Source organism: Phasianus colchicus, chromosome 6 (genome assembly GCF_987193195.1).
Source record: "Phasianus colchicus chromosome 6, bPhaCol1.hap1.1, whole genome shotgun sequence".
NCBI classification, from domain to species: Eukaryota; Metazoa; Chordata; class Aves; order Galliformes; family Phasianidae; genus Phasianus; species Phasianus colchicus.
The window spans coordinates 34149044-34167801 of record NC_143441.1 but is presented as its reverse complement, the minus strand read 5'-3'; the positions used below and the strand labels follow the sequence as shown (position 1 = coordinate 34167801).

The 18758-nt window shown below is 37.3% G+C and overlaps 2 protein-coding genes across 15 annotated transcripts in view; both read right to left on the bottom strand.

The window, feature by feature from the left end:
• LOC116243275 (macrophage mannose receptor 1-like) overlaps positions 1 to 7112 on the bottom strand; it is a 41633-nt gene extending 34521 nt beyond the window's left edge. For 4 of the 12 annotated variants that reach the window (XM_090142897.1, XM_090142898.1, XM_090142895.1 and 1 more), the window contains exons 1-5: positions 6669 to 7112; positions 4611 to 5009; positions 3584 to 3757; positions 1864 to 2028; positions 975 to 1088 (exon numbers count right to left, since the gene is read on the bottom strand). In XM_090142897.1, coding sequence (XP_089999023.1) covers positions 975 to 1088; positions 1864 to 2028; positions 3584 to 3757; positions 4611 to 5009; positions 6669 to 6735 — 919 coding nt within the window. In that variant the 5' untranslated portion in view covers positions 6736 to 7112. Of the gene's footprint in view, positions 1 to 974; positions 1089 to 1863; positions 2029 to 3583; positions 3758 to 4610 lie in introns of all 12 variants that reach the window. The other 8 variants (XM_090142889.1, XM_090142890.1, XM_090142888.1 and 5 more) reach the window with 5 other exon arrangements.
• Positions 7113 to 8803: 1691 nt separating this feature from the next.
• The window catches only part of LOC116243277 (macrophage mannose receptor 1-like), a 30029-nt gene continuing 20074 nt past the window's right edge, over positions 8804 to 18758 (bottom strand). For all 3 annotated transcript variants that reach the window (XM_031614421.2, XM_090142902.1, XM_090142903.1), the window contains 8 exons: positions 18209 to 18311; positions 16574 to 16803; positions 14630 to 14795; positions 13546 to 13692; positions 12279 to 12395; positions 11522 to 11695; positions 9573 to 9602; positions 8804 to 9044 (listed from right to left, as the gene is read on the bottom strand). In XM_031614421.2, coding sequence (XP_031470281.2) covers positions 8812 to 9044; positions 9573 to 9602; positions 11522 to 11695; positions 12279 to 12395; positions 13546 to 13692; positions 14630 to 14795; positions 16574 to 16803; positions 18209 to 18311 — 1200 coding nt within the window. In that variant the 3' untranslated portion in view covers positions 8804 to 8811. The remainder of the gene's footprint in view (positions 9045 to 9572; positions 9603 to 11521; positions 11696 to 12278; positions 12396 to 13545; positions 13693 to 14629; positions 14796 to 16573; positions 16804 to 18208; positions 18312 to 18758) is intronic.

Below are 18758 nucleotides of genomic sequence, written 5' to 3'. Positions count from 1 at the left end.
CACATTCTGAGCTAATTTTCTGGGGGCAGAAACACAGTAAGTCAGTATCTTTTAAGAAAAGATACCCAGATAATGAATTCCGTAGATGTGAAGAGAGAACATAAGAACTCCAGAAGTGTGGGATGCTTGGCTTGAGAGCCAACTGTTCCTCTTCTCTGCAAGGCTTGAAGCATTGCACTAGCTGACCATAAGGCCCTCTACTAGACTTAATGCTGGGCTTTCCTCCCATCTGCTGTGCGGTACGACACTAGAAGACACAAGGACCCTTTGAAAGGGCCAGAATTGGAGTATATGCACAGTTATTCAGCATTTGCTTCAAATGTTACCATGACAATCATTAGGAGATCTTCAAAGATGAACTGCCATTGTTGTGAATTCTATTTACAGCCTCTCTCGAATTTTAAAGTGGAGAGAAGAAAGGAGGAAAAGTGTAGAAGTTGAGGACTGAGATCACTGACAGCTGAGTCCTTGCAGGTTAAGTGTCTGATAACCCCACAAGAACTGGAGAGGCAGTCCTAGTATGCTACTATAAGGACAGGCAATAGCAGATATAGCTGCTCTAAAATCATCTTGGATTGCAAAAGAAAAACAATAGTCACAATCCAGCAATAAAAAGGGAATTGCCTATCCCTTTCCAAGGATCAGGACTCACCAAACACTCCAGCAAAAGCAATCTCAGAATAGAGATGCATCTCTCGTGGCTGCCAGCCCTTAAATGAGGTTAGGGAGGGGTGGACCCAGGGTGAATTGCTTCCACCTACGTTTCCAGGGCTGGCAATGTCCCTTCACCAGGTGCTCTATCACTGGTTCAGGCAGTGACCTAATGGTTCCCATACAGCTAGCACACAACTAGTGCTTTCCTAGACTTTCACTATACGTGAAAGGACAGTAATTAATATACATTCAACATTGTCAGGAAAGATTAGTTCTAAAAACTGAAAAACAAAACAAACAAACACAACAGTAATTATTACCTGGTGCCCAGTTAAAGTATCTGAAGGGAATACCACCACTCCACTGCCACCCACTGTGGAGATTCAGACTGTTCAATCCAATCCAAAGAGGTGATCTGTTGCTGTCAATGAGATCTAGGGAACAAAAAGAACTGGAATTGTTATTAAATGTTCTGCAATGTCAAATTTTGAAGGAGGATAATAAATATATGCTTAGCAGTTTTGAAGCTCAGTACAGAATTTGTGCTTAAAAGTAATACATTCAGAGACTCCATTCTGCAGTTGACATGCAAAAGGCTAGGTTGCATATTACTTCATTTGACTTTAATGCTGTTCTACTGTTACGTGTAAACAGTAACCTTTAAAAACTTGAAGATTTAATTGCAATTCATATTTACAAGTTCATTTAAGTTTAGTGCAATTAATACAGGGCCTTCTTCCTCCATAGTCTCCACATGAAGTTCTTCACTAGTATTTTGTATAAAATTTGTGTGTAATTTTAAAAAATCTATTTCATTAGGTCTTCATGAAGAATACTGATTTCTTAACACAAAAACCATATACTTACTTCTTACTATAATAACTATCCTTTTGTAAGGCCCTTCTCTCAGACTGCTATGTTAAAGTTTTCTGAGCTTGATCCAAGTCTTGCTTAACTAATTGGAAATTCTTAACTTATTATAAAAAAAAATAGAAATAATTTAAAATAACAATCCCACAACTTTTTTAAGTTTCACTTTTAAAAAACATAATTTATAGTAATTTTGATACTTCTCTGGCAATACAGATACTAATATTACATTACCTACTCACTGTAATGTGATTAAAGCACCAAAATATTTGCAATCAGTCAAGAAGTCTTAAAACTCTTTTTACTATTTGATGCTCTTTTTACTGCTTTTTTGTTCACCTCTCAGATACGTCTGTTCATGTATCTCTGTGACACTTAATAACTCTGCGTTCTGCTGCTTGCAGCTCTGCCTTGCTTGGTGCCACGTGAGAGCTGACTGGAAGTTTATCTGGTAGAAGGTTCCTGTCAAGGGATCTGTATTCCAGAATTTGTCATTGTCACTGCCTATGTGAGAAAAAGATGACTTAATACTGCAGTTTGTTAAAAACATCTTACAAAATGTTATAATAATATATAACTACAAGATTTCTCATGAAATTTGAACATTCTGGGTAAATAAGCCTCAATTCCAAAAAAACACACCCTTTATTTATTGTGCTCTTTATTAAATAAAAGGGGGTTTGCCACTGACATTACCAGAAGTGAGCTTTGATTCTTTAATTTCAATTTTTTCTGCCAAATCCTCTTCAGGTTTAAAAAAAAAAAAAAAAGAGAGAGACTAAAGAAACCAATTGAGAAAAAAACAACAACAGAACTGGCTTGGTCATTATCTGCACTAAAAAGCTTTTCAGCAGCTCATAAGCTATATCTGAATGAATTATCGGTTGAAATGTGACTGAAATGAAAATATTTCCAATTATGGAAACTTTTCTCCTTAATTTATGCCGCCATTAATTCCATTTTTAACAAAGTATGACCTATTTCTAGACTGCATGGGTCATTTCAACTTCGAAATTGTTTTTTGAGAGCTGTCTGTTAGCAAAACTTCTCCCTGAATATGCACTAATAAGTTGTACATTAACATTCTCTTCTGTCAAGAAAAATGGCTTTCTTCAACCATTCTTTAGAATAAATGTTTTATTTATTTTCAGTTGTGTTTCTTGCTGTTTTTTTTTCTATTCTGAACATTCTTTTTTAATTCAATACCCAAGTGTACTGATTACACTGTCCAACAGTTATATAATACCAACTTCTTCATGCATTCCCATCTATATGGTAAGAATGTTTTGCCATTTTTTATTAAGGTACTTCATGCAAAAATTGCAAGAGGAAATTATTTTCAGTATTGTCAGTGAAAAACACGTTGGTGGTTGGCAGTTGATAATGAATAGAATCAGATTTCACCCATCTACCAAATGGCAAATGTGGGTCTACAGTAGAGCAAAATAAGGACTGAGGCAGCATTTTCAGTAACTATGTATTTTAATGCCCTTAATTCTGCTCACAGATGCACTACATTTACCTACAGCTTTCTGTAGTAGATCATGAGGCAGAACACAGAGAAGTTAGTTAGGAAGCATGACAGGAGAAAGCTGTCAATGGCCATTCTAGTAAGATCTGTGAGACAGTTCTTTTTTGCTTTTCAGAAAAAAACCTGCCTCTTCCCACAAACTGTTTATCAACTTTGTAATACAGAACAGGAATGATGATATCGCATGAACTGATATCACAAGTAGCAATGAGACTAGGATAATTAGACTCTGAACAGCTTCTCGATTTTCAGATGCTTTAGCTAAATACAGTCACATCTAAAGCCTACTTGTCTCCTCCCAGCTGTTAGCTATATAATGACACACCCCAGCAACTCCAGCTTGACAGTAGTCCCTCAGGATTTTTTTTTTTTTTCTGTAAGGAAGATTATGATATGGCATAGATATTTCTTAGTAAAATAATGCAACTACCATAGTTCTCCCTTCCATGTTAGTAACATAATTCCAATATTACTATATTTACCTAATAGCGTTGCATTACAGCACCTACATCAGCATTTAGGACTTACTGCCAATGGGACAGAACCCATACAAATGGTCGGTGTCAAAGTTGGGGGTTGTCGCGCACCACAGCAAGCCATCCAACCGGCCAGCATCTGTGCACCCCGCATACCACTTCCCATTCAGCTGGAAAGGGAAGGTGCATGGAGCTCCATGGGAGTTTCCTAGCAGCGTAAATAGATCTACAGGGATAAAACAAATGATAATACAGGTGTGAGAATCTCTATCCATCACTAGTCTCCAAAAATTTTGCAGAGAAAGTATTCCACATGTTATGTTAGCGTAACTGCAGACCTACTGCCATCAGCAGTCTTTCACAAAAGCTCTGCATAGATCTTGCAATTTACCATTGTCTCATGAAATCACCATCTGTAACAACTGGAAATAAGACAATTTTGTACTATAAAGAGGAACAGTTTTTGTCAAATAACATGCTATTTTTAGAAAATTATTTTTTTTTCTTCAAGTATGTTAATTTCCTGCCATCCCATATAAATTAGTCATTTATTTAATTGTTCGTTGTATTTTTTTTATTTTTTTTTTAAATCATCTGAAATCTTGTGGAAGAACAGAATGGTAGTGTGTATGGAATTATTTGTTTGCATTTACTATTGGAGTATTAGTCTTAAAAGTTTTTTGTCTTTTATCCAAGATCATTAATAATATTTTACTAGTATTGGGGAAAAAAAAAAAAAAAACCACCACCACCTGAACTAGTATTTTACTACCAGCCAATTAAATAAACTGAAATGCTTAGTTTAAACTTAATAACAAAAAATAGGCTAGATACTCATTTGTTTTGAAAGCAAATAAAAAACTGCAACTTTCTGCACATATGCTGTATTCTGTCTGAAGCCAAGTATCGTTATATCTCAGGATGGAGGAATGTGACTTGTGTGAACTGATTATCTTCCAGTCCGCCATTGCTTAAAAGGGAGCAGCTGCTGTTAGATTACAAGGAGTAGAAATAAAAGGGCCCTACTTGTGGTGGCAAATGAACACAAGACACTGTCTGGATTAACCTTCAAACTTTACCTTTATAGTCTTGAGAACACAAGTCATCCATGGTTCCATAGATCTTCCATTTGTTCATTGTATCTGATCCCGAGTCCAGTACAATATTATCTTTCTTTCTTTTACCAACACTGAGAAATAAGTCCTCTCCATGGATTACCAAGGTTGAGTTTCTGCAGCCCCATTTTTGGAATTCACTTTCTTTGTTGCAGGGATACAAAGAAATTTTAGCCTGGTCTTGCTTGTAGCGCACTCCCAGACATTGTGCAAATGCCACACTCATCACCTGGTGGTCGAACACCCACCTGAATTTCTGTAATTCACTGTTTTTTTTGCAAGCAGCTATTGTGACTGCATGAGAACTCTGAGCAATTAGGCACAGTTTACTATCCTCATTATATATTAAAAATATTTCATTGTCTGTAAAAGAAAATAATAAGAATTAATGTGTGAACAAATAGTAAGGGGAGCTTATGAGGAAAAGGATATGTTCTGCTGCTGCTTCTATACTGGTCTCCTGACTCATGTCATGTGACTTGGAGTTCTGAGTCACTTCTGCGAAAAGTCAGACAGCATTTTCAAGACTTTTCCTTCTGAGATAGAAAAATGCATGCAACTCATGTAAATACAATACAAGGGAACAAGAGAAAGTAAATTATATCCAGACATTGTTTCCAAAATGTTGTCAGTGTAATGGAATTTTCATAAGTATAATGGATTTTATTTTTCCATATGCATCCCAAAACATATATGTATTTTGTGATTTGCAAAATAAACCTCATTGAAGATTCAGAAGTTTGCCATCACTCTGTGCACAATGGACTTAAATCTTCTTACATACATCTCCAACTGATTGCACTTGTGTTAATCCAGTTAATGAGTGAGCCTCCTGCGACACCTCCCTTCTTTGGTAATTGGCACGTTCTGTTATTTTTTCAATACGAAGGACAGTGATTTGTAATCTTGCCCTGTTCTAGTATCTTCTCATTTATACATTTAACATAAGAAATCAATACTATTCAACATAATAAATCCCATGCAAATTCTCACAAGAACAAACACTGAGCAGTGTGTGGCAGTAAAGATACTATACATGAGTCTGCGTTTCTATGCTCTACCAGATTAAGATAATACACTAACACTAAACAAGATAGTTAACGCTCCCAAAGGATTATGGGCAGCCTAAGTCAGTACTCCACCACAACTCATGGGTCTTGCTGGTAAAGGTTATCTGCGTTGCAGTTGTACATCTGTCAACATATACAGCAGTTATTCAGTTGCCTGTAAACAGAACTGCCTGCTTTTCATAATGTCATATAACTCCCACTAGTTTTGGCTAACAAGGGAGAGAAGTATCATCTACAAGGACTGTCCTAGGATTTACGGGACAGGAGGGCAAAGCTTTGCCCTTCAGTACTTCACATCTTTAATTCTGCAGTGAACAGAGATGCAGCATCCCTCTGTTATTTGTCTGAGAAAGTAATTGCATAGGGGACTATACCCTTCCAAACACAAAAGCAAATTCCTAAGACAGGGTAGGATATTAGAATACTGCCGATATTGAGAACAGAACAGAAAATGTCTTAAGAAATTCTGATTAATGAACTTTTGATAATTTTTATTATTTTTTATTATTATACCTGCATTTAATGTTCTAGCTCTCCTAAGGTCCAGTGTAACTTATAACAGTTTAGTAATTTATTAAAGCTTCACTTCTTCAAATCTAAATTAAGAACTAAGACATAGTTACACATTCAAGCAGTAAGCTGTAAGTTGGATTAAATCTTTTAATTATTACATCTAACTACTACAGAGCATAGCATAGTGTACTAAATTTCAGCTATTGTCCCCAACCTGACTTCCAACTTTGCCCTATTCTGATCTTTTTTTCATTTTAAAAGTGAACCAAAGTCTTTAATAGCATCTTTCCTAAACTTCTGAGAACTGCTCCAGTTAGAATGAATATGACACGCAGGATAGCTGCATAAGAAAATCTTTAAGAACTTGAGAAAAAAGCAAGAGAACAAAACCTCTCACTTTCACATCTATTTTTGCAGGAGATAAAAGACAACTACTCACCAAGTGCCAGAAAATGAGTAGTAACAAAAGAGAAGAAAATTAAGATTGCAGAAGTCAAGTATTTCATTCCTTTCTTCTTAATCACAAAGAGATAAGCTTAATTGCTGCAGTAGAAATCTTAAAGGAACAATTGGCGCTGGGTCCTTCTTCGCTTTGGAGAGTTTTGTATGACAGACAAAACTTGATGCTAAATAAGGAAATATCCTGTCACGTGATATTTTTGAAATATATAAACAATTACAGAATTCAGACTTTGCATCTGAAACTTCATTTTCAGTGACAAACAGGTAAAAATACAGTGCCATAATTTTACATGAATTTGACTCAGGAGAGCCAATACAAATTAGCCAAATCTTCACAAATCTTTCTGTTAACCAGTGATTTTAACAACAAAGCAGTTTGCAAATGTACAGAACGTAAATGTACACTTAGAAGAGTAGCATGGTTAGAATAGTATTTCACAGGTTTTTAATTAGAAAGATTATCCCGGTGGAAAGAGACAATCAAAAATGAAATGCTCACTTGTGTCCTAGGCCAGCAGTAGAAAACTTCAAAAGGAGAGATCTCCAAAAAGAGATCCTTCCCAAGTGGCAGTCAGCCCTTAAATGGGGTCTAGGAGAGCTGCAGCCAGGCTCCACCCCTTCTGGTCACACAGCTGAATCACCTTCACCTGTGCTCCCATGGCTGACTCAGTGCTTGCCTCAGGTGGTCAATCAGTGGTTCAGGCTGTGACTCAACAGTTGCCTTTCAAAAGTATTTAATCCATAAAGTATGAATGCATTTTAACACTTAAAAATTTGTTTCTTGCACCAAGTGTGAGACAAACAGCGAGAAATAATTTCAAAGAAATGAGCTGTAACCCTTTATTAAGAGGAAATCAAATTTAGCCATGGTGTTAGGAAAAATAAAATCCTTTGTTTTGAAGAAAAAATATTCAGCAGAAATTGCCTTCAGAATTTCTCATACTTTTTGCAGCTTGGTTATTAAGACAAATTCATAATATATTCTGCAAAGCTAAAGTGTCACTTAATGTACGAGAAGAAAACCATTTATAGCGTACAGAGATGTGTTACCAATATCAGCTATCAAAATATGACAATTATAATGACATTATTTTTTATAGTTATGGGGGTTTTATTCATTTGCTTACAGTATATTAATGGCCATCAAGCAGCACTTGACGGCCATTAATCAGTGTCAGTACTTAAAAAAAGATAAACATGGGTACATGTTGTAATTTATACAAAGGAAAAAAATGTGCAAGATGAAGGGGACTCGCTAAAAATATCTCAAACACAGAATGCCCTTCATTCCCTGACCTCTGCAATATTTTTTGTGTGACAGCAACATCTGCCAGCCATGAGTCACGGGCATCTTTCCTTCCCAATGACCTCTCTTGGACAGTTCTTATGAACTTTTCAAGGGTCTGTTTTCCCCAGAAATCTTTGAAATCTTTTTCCTTTCATTTTGCGGTTAGCCATACACATGGAATTTAGAGACAACAGCACAGTAATCCTGTAAGGCAGCATGCTGCCAATGCTCTGCTCTATGCTCTGCTCCTTGCTGGGCTGTTTTCTCAGGAGAGGCATGGACACAGTGTCCTGTCTTCAGCTCAGTCAGAGAGCTGGAGGATAATAAGAGAAGACATCCAAAAATGAGCTGCCAAGTGAAATAAAAACAGGAATAGATTCTACCAGCTTTATTTGCCACTTATGTTATTTTATGGCTTATTTATTTCTTCTTAGTTATACGACTTGTTTTTATGTTTCTTCCTGTTAGCCTCTCAAGGTTAACAACACATTCAATCACCAATCAGATAACATCTCCTTATGCTAATTCAACAACACTTAAGTACCATTACATAAGATATAGATCTTTTATTTATAGATTGACCGATCCTTTGTAGTCTCATAGTTAATGCAAAATATCCAAAGTTGTAGGGTATGTCTAATCTAAGTTGGAGCCATGAATGAAGGACAGATATCTCACGTACAGATGCTCTATAGTGCTTAACCCATACCAAAAGAATAATTGCTGCTTTAGTTCAAGTTGTATGTTGGTACATGTAACTTTTACTAAGATTTATTTGTTCTAGCTAGATTACTTTTTAAGCTTGGATTTATAGAGTAGCTGTGTTATCACATTACACAGCACTGTGTTCACTTCCTCTGCTGCTGGCAGGATCATCTTCATTGTTCTCTCTGGCCGGGGCACTGCTGTACTCCAGCAGCATGCTGTGCTGCCCCTCTGCTCGTTCAGCCTCACTCTGGATTTTGATCTTGAAGAAGAAATAAACCATGATGCCCATGCCTACTAAAATGACGAGAACCAGAATAAGAAGTATCCAAACAGTGCTCTGATCATTGTCCTGGCCACCTATAAATAAATATAAAGCAAGTAGAAGTAGGTCTACTTATATCCATAAATAAATATGTAAACTTCTAAAAAAATACAGGTCTAATTTTCCCCGTAGTTATTGTGGTGTTAATCAGGAACCCAAGCTTATGAAGGAAGTGGAAGATAATCTCAACATCCCTGGTCTTCTTCCACTGCCCTCTTAGGTAAAGAAGCTGTGGTCATTAAGATGTAAGTACTCTCATATGCTTTTTCATGATAAGAACTATATTAGAAAATCTAGTGTAGTGTCATTGTGTCAGTTACTTCAGCATGCAAAAGAAGGAGAAAACAGAGGAAGATCATTTTACATAAGCATTTACTTTTCCTGAGATGCTGTGTGTCTCCCAGATAGTGCTAAGCGTTGCTGGTAGTGAATTCAATGGCAACAGTAAATTAAGCCCACATAAATAAATATATAGAAGTCAAGTAAATTATAAGTGCCCATTCATTAAAAAGTATTATTTCCACATCTCCTTGAAACTACTGGGAAGGAAAAATACAGCCTACCTTTCACATTTGCAACTGCTTCAGGAACAGCTGTCAAAAAGAAAGACAGATGTTTAGTCAAAAGCACGTTTCTATCCAGACAGTTCACGCTCAGCACTTCACTGCATCTCCTAGAAGCATGTTTGCTAAATTAATGAAAATGAAAGTGCGTTAACAATCTTAACCTGATGTTCACTCTAATGAAACTACATGTTTTACATTTTAAGCCTTCTTGCCTCTTTTTCAACCAGGTACCTTCTGAGTGTCAGACAGGCTCTCCTTTGGTTGATCCATCTTGTCCTCTTTACTAGGTCTGCATGCCAGCAGGCCAGAAACAGCTTGATCATTTGATGATGATATTTGACAAACTCTCCCTGTTTGCCTGTGCTACTTTCTGGTCTCTACTTTACCCCTTCCTTACTCCATGCCATCAGGGAGGGGATTTATTGTTAATCTTATCCTATATCTGAGTGGGAATATTCTTTCTAGTAGATCAGGCAGAGCTGTGCTGACAGGAAGGCATATACCCTTTGTCCAGGAAATAGCCAAGATCCTTCACTGGAGCCAAGAAAACTTTTTTTTTTTTCTCTACAGACTGTCAGATATTGTTTAAAAGAACAAACTACCAGTAATTTTTAAGCATGTAGTTCCTATGAGACCCAGCACATTCTGACGTACCACAACCCATTTGCATCTGCAGCCACATTTAGCGGCTCAGGCTTTCCTATGCAGTTGTTCCCAGCTGTGCTAAGAGAGCACCACGTGAAAGAGATGCCAGTGGGAGTGGGGTGGTGTCAGCACTGCAGGCATGAGGAGCTGAGCACTGTGCACAGTGAGCTCCAGGCTGTTAGCAGGCAGGAGAAAAGCAACTGTTAAATCATCTCTTGAAAGGATGCTGAGCTCTCTGTAGTAAAATGTTTGCTTGTTCCGAATAACCACTCTGCTGGAGAGCCTGGCGGCAGGGATATGTGCTGGCATTGTTTTTGCATTGCACTTGAGGGCCATTCACTAATAAACCCAGCCAACAAAATAAGTGTAGATGCTGAGTGCATGCATGCTACTACAGCTGGTAACTAGGAACTAACTTTCTGCAGTGACTTTTCCTCTAGTTGCTCAAAGAATACAAGGAATTGCCTCAAAAGAGGAATTTTCCTTTTTTGAAAATGCTCTGCCATCACTACCAGTGTGTACAGCTGCCTTCCTCACCAGCTGCAGCTCTGCTTAGGGGAAAGGGCAGAACCTCGGAAACCCCAAACCCTGGGTTTGCGAAACAGAGCAGGAAATAGTACTGTTGTTTTTTCTTCTTCTTCTTCTTCTTTTTTTTCTCCTGTGGAATTAACAGTAAAAGTCAAAAATACCACATGGCTCTTGGCTCACTATATTCTGATATTTCTGCTTCCTGACCAAAACAGATGGTGCTCAATTACATAGAAACACAACATTAAAAAATAAATGCTAACCAAAACACTTCTACTATTTTTAAAGGTCACTATACATCCTCTGGATTCTGCTTCCGTTCTGTTATCATTGAAATGGAATTGCTTCATCTATCTGTTGCTGGAACAGTGTGTAATAGTACAGAAAGAGGAAGAAAAGCAAATTATTGATACAAGTCTTGTTCCATAGCAAAGGTTTGACTTCAGAAGGAAAGAGTGTGTGTTTATCAGGGGGGAGCAAAGCCACGAAGAGTTTAACAGTTTTACAGAAAACATTGATTCTCTTTAGTTATGAACTGAAAATTCATTACAGAACGTGAGAAAATCTGAAGTTATAATGCAATGAAACATGATGAGGCCTCTACTTGTTTGTAAAGCTTTTTTTTCTGAATGTTCAAATAAGCAATAAGGAAAAGTCCATAGACCATTTTATGTGAATTCTCATGTGCTTTTTATAATAAAGACATTGTCTGTTACTACTACTACTAACAGAATAACATAACATCAAAAGCATATATTGAATTAGTCACTTACTCTTTGGTGTCTTACAGATAAACCCCTTTCTGGAGGAGCAAGGGATGCTATTCCAGGACCCAGAGGAGGCAGAGAGCTGCATGCAGTACTCGTTCTCACGCTGCTCTTCCAAGGGCTCTGCTTCAGCCCAGTTGACAAAGTCCAATGCACTGTTGTCTTGCCAGAGCAGCTGCCCTGGTGTTGCAGATGTTTTAGCAGTACCAAACATTACACATCAAAGATCTTCACTAATATTTGTTTTCCTCTATTGATTAATTTACTTGGCCTAATAAAGTGATACCACTTGCATCATTTTGTGACTATTTTATAATGTATTTTCTCTTATTCTATCCTTAAAAACAGCGTAATTGCTTCTCAGTATAATTATTTAATTTTTTCCATTTGTGAAGCCCGACAGAACTCTGGCCAGACATCAGCAGTGCAGGCACTGCCCAGTCAGGAGCATGCTGAAATCTGGAAGACATTCCCACTCAGAGCACAAAGAAAGCAAGTGAGAATATTCCTTCTAATAGACCAGGCAGGGCTGTGCTGGCAGGAAGGCAATAGCCAAGATCTTTCACTGGAGCCAAGCAAACTTTTTTCTACAGACTGTCACAGATATTGCTTAAAATAACAAACTGCCAGTAATTTTCAAATATATATTTTTGTTTGTCTTCACCTAGAATTAGTTCATCAAAAGCAAAAATATATCTAAATCATATTTCCATGTACTTAATGAATCCTATTTATAACTACATATAGAAATTAGAATAGTTACCATTTATATTTCTGTATAATCCTATCCAAAAGCCACTTGTCTTGCTTGTGTATAAGTCTGCATGTTCTGCCAGGAAGTTGGATTCAGCCAAATCTTCTACAGAAGTCAACATTCCACCTATCACACATAAGAAAGAAAAGAGAAGACAGTTGGAGGTATTCCCTAACATAGAAGTCAGCCAAAATTAGAGGCTGAGATATAGTACAAGATTAATAATAAATCCCCTCCCTGATGGCAGGGAGTAAAGGAGGGTTGAAGTAGAGACCAGAAAATAGCACAGGCAAACAGCACGGACTTCAGAGACATTGTTTGAAATGAAAGACATGAAAAGCAAAATGGGTGAGGACAAAAAGATGATGATTTTGAAACATCAGGCAAAAAAACAACATAATATTTTTCAAGTGTTTGAATAACATTTTTCATAGATATTATGAGTGATTATTTATTCTTAATGGATTTGACAGGCTCATACATAGCAGGTAAAAGTGGTCAGCAAAAAAATTCGCGATTCAAACTGCAGGATTAATTTTTCTGGCAGTGAAGGCAAACAATAAGTGGAAGAGGAGAGAGCTAAGAGGATCTAATGGGATGTAAAACCAAAGGACCTGTTACTTTGGGCAGAACAGTGCTTCCCTTTCTCCTTCACAGCCTCCTGAAACAAGCATGAAGTACCTGGGTATAAAGCGTTTCAGCACTGCAGGTGGCACACGGCCGAGCAGCAGTTCACGGTCTTCGCCAGGGCCAAACTTCCCCCAAAAGGAGGGAGGGAGGCATTTGCTCTCATCTGTCTCTACAGTCTGCCTGGAAGCCCATCTGTAAAGTGAGGGCTCTCAAGCAGTGTTTGCAATCCCCTTCAGATCACACATCACATTTTAGAAATAAGTAATTGCTATTTTAGTATTTGCTTCTACTCTTGTGTAGGGAGAGATACAGAAAAAGTAGAGATAGGGATAGAGATAAGTTAATCCATTTTTACATCTCACAAAAAATAGAAATCCTGTGGATGAACTAAAAAACCAGAGTCAGGAATAAGCACAGCTGGTAAGAAAAATAAATAACCTATTAAACCAAAGGCAACTAATCACCTTAATTTCAACGTAAGTGATAAGTGAACAGCATCAATGATGAACCATGAGACACTGTCTTTTTTTTTTTTTTTAAATATACACAGATTTTGCAACATTGTCAAGATCTTTCAGAAGTGATTATATTTTTTTTTTTGTGTGTGAAAATTGAGATCCCAACTTTGAATGAAAGCGATTCCTACCTGACTGAATGCATTGAGTCACAGACTGAACCCAGCTCATTTCATTGGCATTAAAGTAATAGCAGTAGCTTCGGAAAGGAATCCAAGCTATGTGACCTGACTGAGGACATCCTCCAATATCCTGTGGAGGATCAGAAGGAAGAATATCTGAAAGAAAGGAAATATTATGGATGCTTTCACTAATTAGATATTGCAGTTCTTCGGATATGAAATCAAGATAAAAAAAATTCTTAAAAGTAGTGACAATATCTACTTCAGTACACACTGCTAGAATTCCCAGCGACTATGTTGAGAGTGACTATGTTGAGGAGCAGAACTGAACAGTCACAGCTGAACAGTGCACCTGTGATCTTCAGTGTTACCAGCTGAATGAAACTGGGACTGCTCAAAGGATATCTGTGTGTTCAGGGCTTTTTAAAAATTCCAGTTACTTGTTATGAGTGTCAGCTTCGTACAAATAAGAGATACAGTAAAAAGCAGGTTTTTAAAAAAGGTAGAAAACCTAACAATTTGATTTTAAATGAGATTCTTACTAAACTGTAAGTTACAACTGAAATTTCTAATCTAATGTTTTCCCTGAGATGGTAATTTTTACATAGTTTCACTGCAGACTGAATGACTGGAATGATCAGAAACCCACTGAATTTTTGTGTAGTTCCCCATCATTTTCCCACAAGCAATGAAATTATATAGTGAAACAGTGACAGTGTCAGTTAATACATACATTTTTAATTAAAAAGAAAGTTGAAAATGTTTGGCACAGAGAAAAAAATATAGCCACACTACAGAAAAACAACTCAGAAGAAACTCAGAATTTCCATTAACACTGCATTAGAGCTAACATCACTAGATCTAGGACAAGTGAGAAAGCAGAAGGTTTGGTCTTGTCCCACAGACAGAAGCATTTTAATTTGTAGCATTCTCCTGCTGAATGGAGAGTTCATCAAAATAAAATACTGTTCTTGCAAAAAAAAAAAAAAAAAAAAAAAGGTATTATTCCTTAATACATACTTAGAAATACGTAGGTTAGTCAAGGCAGATTCAGCAAGGTTTCTGCCTTAAAACCAAATAGCATCAAACTTACCCTCAGATTTTTTGCAGGCAGAAAAGTGTTTTTCATTACAAGGTGCTGTTTTCCATTCCCCACTGAGCTCTAGGAAGACACATGCTTTTTTCTCTTTTGGTTCTTCATAGTGCCAATTTGAAAAATCAATTTTCTGTTTATCGCTCCATCTGTAGTACCCATAACTCTAGAATTGAAACACATTTTTTAATGTAGTTTTTCCACGTCCTCATCTTCCATTGCAGATAAGCAGATTTCCACACAAATGCACATTTTTTCAGTGAGATGTAGAATTCAGTGTATCTGTGCTTGCACTATTAGAATATTAACCAAATCAGCACAAAATTAAGACATAGCAGAATGTCTCCAGTGCTGTAACAGCCCATGAAGGTGTTTTGAAGGCTAGATGGTGCTTCCAAGGTTCTCTTGGTGACAGTCCCTTGTTGGATGATGTGAGGAGGCAGGTAAGCACAAAGAGCAAGGTGACCGTGAGAGATTCAAAGCCTGCAGAACCATCAGGAGGAATCAGGGATGTGAAGGTAGCTGTCAGACAAGGACTCTGACAGTACAGCTCTGAGAAGAAACATTCAGGAGTAAACTGCATCTATCACCATGAAAACCTGAGAAAATTAGAAGTTTCTTAGGAATTAAAGATAAACACAAGGGAGCAGAAGCCTTTAAATCAAATACACAAGCTCTTCTTGAGCTCAGCACAACTTGGGCAAGGTCACTGCCCGGGGAACAGGAAGAAGCTGAGAGCTTCATCCTGCAAGAGCAAGGTCAGATTCTTTACAGATGTTTGGATCATCACGTTTCTTCCTGCCAGACTTTTTCATGATTATTAACAGCTTTCTAACACGTTTCTATAATTGTTTTATCACCCAGCCTTGATATTAAGTGGACTTAAACACAGAGCATTTGTTTTGGATAGAGGTCTCCTGTGGTGTTCTGCAAGCGTGGAGATCTGCGTCAAGCTCAGTGACACAGTCACATACCAATCACATAGACATTCTGAGATTCTGTCTAGTATGGAGAGGCACTGTTAGAGGCCATAAAATATATTTTTTTCAGCAACAGCTGCATTGTCTCATACATTGTAGCCTTTTATTAGTGCTACTGGGTCATATAATCAAAAATGTTATTATTATACAACATTAATTGCAAGATCTCCCTAGGGATACTGTGATTCAAACATTTTACTTAGTTAGATGTCAGTGTGAAATCACAATCAGTGAAAGCTATGACAAGTGAAGAAAATTATTACACATGAGAGAACTAATCTTTAATATCAATGTAGTTTACTTAGCTCAAATAAAGATGCAATAAAAGCATGTTGACGATATAAGTGAATTGAGTAATGACATATTTATCTGAGAAGCTGAAACTTATTTTGGCACACAGTTACAGAGATAATGCTCACTCCAGTGTTTCTCTAGACAGTGATGGACCTGGATCATCCTATTCACTTTTTTGATGCAGTTTTTTTTATTTGTCTGTATGTATTTTACTCTTACTGCTCTTAACATTAGGGACTTAGTCTGTATAACAAGGAAAGTGGTTGGAGGCATATGGAGTCTCTGTGAAACCTTCTGGTCTAAAATTAGTGATAAAAATACAGCTGCCAATGATCACAAGGCTCTATCGTTAACGACCTTGTTTGTCCCTTTGAGTAGTATTCATCTCTCCTAAAAGCGGTCATCTAAAAATTTACCAGATAGTTTGACTTGTGTGTGTCCAAGATTCCCATACAGTTAGTAAAGAGATCAATGCTGTCAGAGGCTTCCATCCCTCTCCATTGCCTGGGATGAAGTTTAACATTTTTAAGATGATAAAGCTAAATAAGTGAGTGTTGTCCACCATTTCTAGGCTCCCAAATCTGTTCACACTACAGATCTCCCTCTTTTAATAACAATATAACCAAATAACAGCATTTAACCACACCAATCATCAACTTATTAATCTTACCGTATTGCTGTTGAGTCCAATCCATAAGGTCTCACCATATTGTGCTGCCTGGAGCAGGAGAAATATATTACTGTAATAATCTGAAATGCTGGCAAGCTCTGAAGATTTCTCCCTGCAGGCTTTTCTTGCTTCTTCCCAACTCATTTTAGAAGGAATGATTAAATAGCTACTGTTACCATAATGGAAGAAGTCAGAATCTGGAGCAGTTGTGGAATGGAATAGTTCAGGCTCTGCAGAAAGATTTGAGAAGAGGAAGAGAAAACACTGATAGTTCCTAGCTGCCTAAAAAGCAGTATAGCTTCTCAGTAATGATTAACATAGTGTAGTACACAGATAGTTTGATATTTTGTTACAGGCATTGAATAAAACCATTTATCATTTAAGATGCAGGAAATATTTAATAAAGGTAACTTAGAATTGTTTGGAACTATAATTTACATAGAGCACTCAGGGATTAGGGAGAAGCAGATTCTGCAGACATACATTCCCACCAGATAATGATTGGACTAGGAGATCTTCGTGGTCTTTCCCAACCTTAATGATTTTTTGAAAAGGTATGAATATGGGTCACAAAGCTATTCTCTATCCAGTTCTCTCTAGATTCCCCTACTGCAGTGCAAGTGAAATTCTTCTCAAGCAGAAACATGGAGCAGGATCTCCATGCACTCTGAGTTTCAAAAAGGGTCAATTTCATTCTAAGAACAGTTTGTGACTCTCTTATTCTTTTCAGTGTAGGATAAAGTCAAAAAAGAAATTGTAGTTGCACCTTAAATGGTATATATGGAAGTAGAAAAGATGGTGCTGAGGACAGTAAAAGGGCATTCGTGTTCATGCTGAGAACACCCTAAAGCGTTCTCATTAGGATGCACTTGTGCATCTTTTTGACACTGCATGGGGTACAGCCTGAAGCACCTGGCCCAGTTGTGGCTTCCCCTTGTATTTTTAGCCACACAACTTGACTCACTACTCAGCAGTTCCTGTTTCTCTTCCTGAAGGCTCTGCAGCTTAGCTGTTCTTTGGATATGTCTCCCATCCTGAGGATATATGAAGGCAATAAGAACTTTTGTCCTTCTGATCCTTAGTCTTGAGATATAAAAGCATTGCAAGAGACTGGTGAGAAAAATAACCAGTTTTACTGACCTTAATTAACTCCTCCAAGGGAGTATGTGAGGGGTTTTGGTGAGAGGGTTTGCTTTGCCAACTAACCTTATTCAGATATCCATATCTGTGCCTGTTAAGTAGGTCGCAGACAGCTAAATTCCTTTCGTGAACAGAAAGAAACAGGATTTTGAAGGCACAGATCCTCTAACTTGTGCTGGGCACTTCTGTCAGAATCAGATAGACCCTGTCTCCCAAGAATCCACTATGTGTGGGCAACCAGCCTGTATGTGCATATCTGGTCCACAGAGCAGGTGCATTCAGCTCCCCTGAAAGCTGTGAGGGAAGGGGCTGTAAAATACAAACTTTTCTGTAATCCTTATCCCAGAGCAGGCTTCATATATGGAATTCTTGAACTAGGAAAGGAGCCTTGCTTTCTTCACCTCAACTTCTGTAGACACAAGCAGGCAGAAGACTTGTGTGTGCATATTGTCCAGTACCAGTCTTCCAACAAAGAGCATGAAAAATAGAACTTACTGCTGTCCATCTGGCAAATATAGCTTTTGTTATGATGGCAGTCTGTGTTTTCCCACTTCCCTGCTTCATTTACAGATCTTATCGTCATTGCAATACAGTCAGTCTAGGGGAAAAAATAGAAAAGAAACTGATAGGTGATAAAATGAAAAATATCTAGCAAATAGAAAGGTCTAAGGAGGCCATGTTCATAGGTTTCTTCTCAGTTTTTTTAATTTTTTAATTTTATTCTTTTTAAAACTTATCGCTTCTTGGAAAAGAAATGTATCTTGATTTATATCTTGAGTACTTTTCTTGGCAGATTACTATAAGAACTGTTGTCAGTTTCTTAAATTTTTGGAGTGCAGAAAAGATATTTTTACTATAGTTTATGTTAATCTATTCTTAATTTACAGAATTTTTAATCTGGATTCACGCTGTACAATAATAATAAGGTGAAGTAAGAAACAAGAACACTGATTATTTTCAGTAAAATCTAATAGATCTAACAACTCTAACTGTAATATATTACAGCAATCCTTTTCTGTATTCTTTCAATTATAAACTTCTGCAA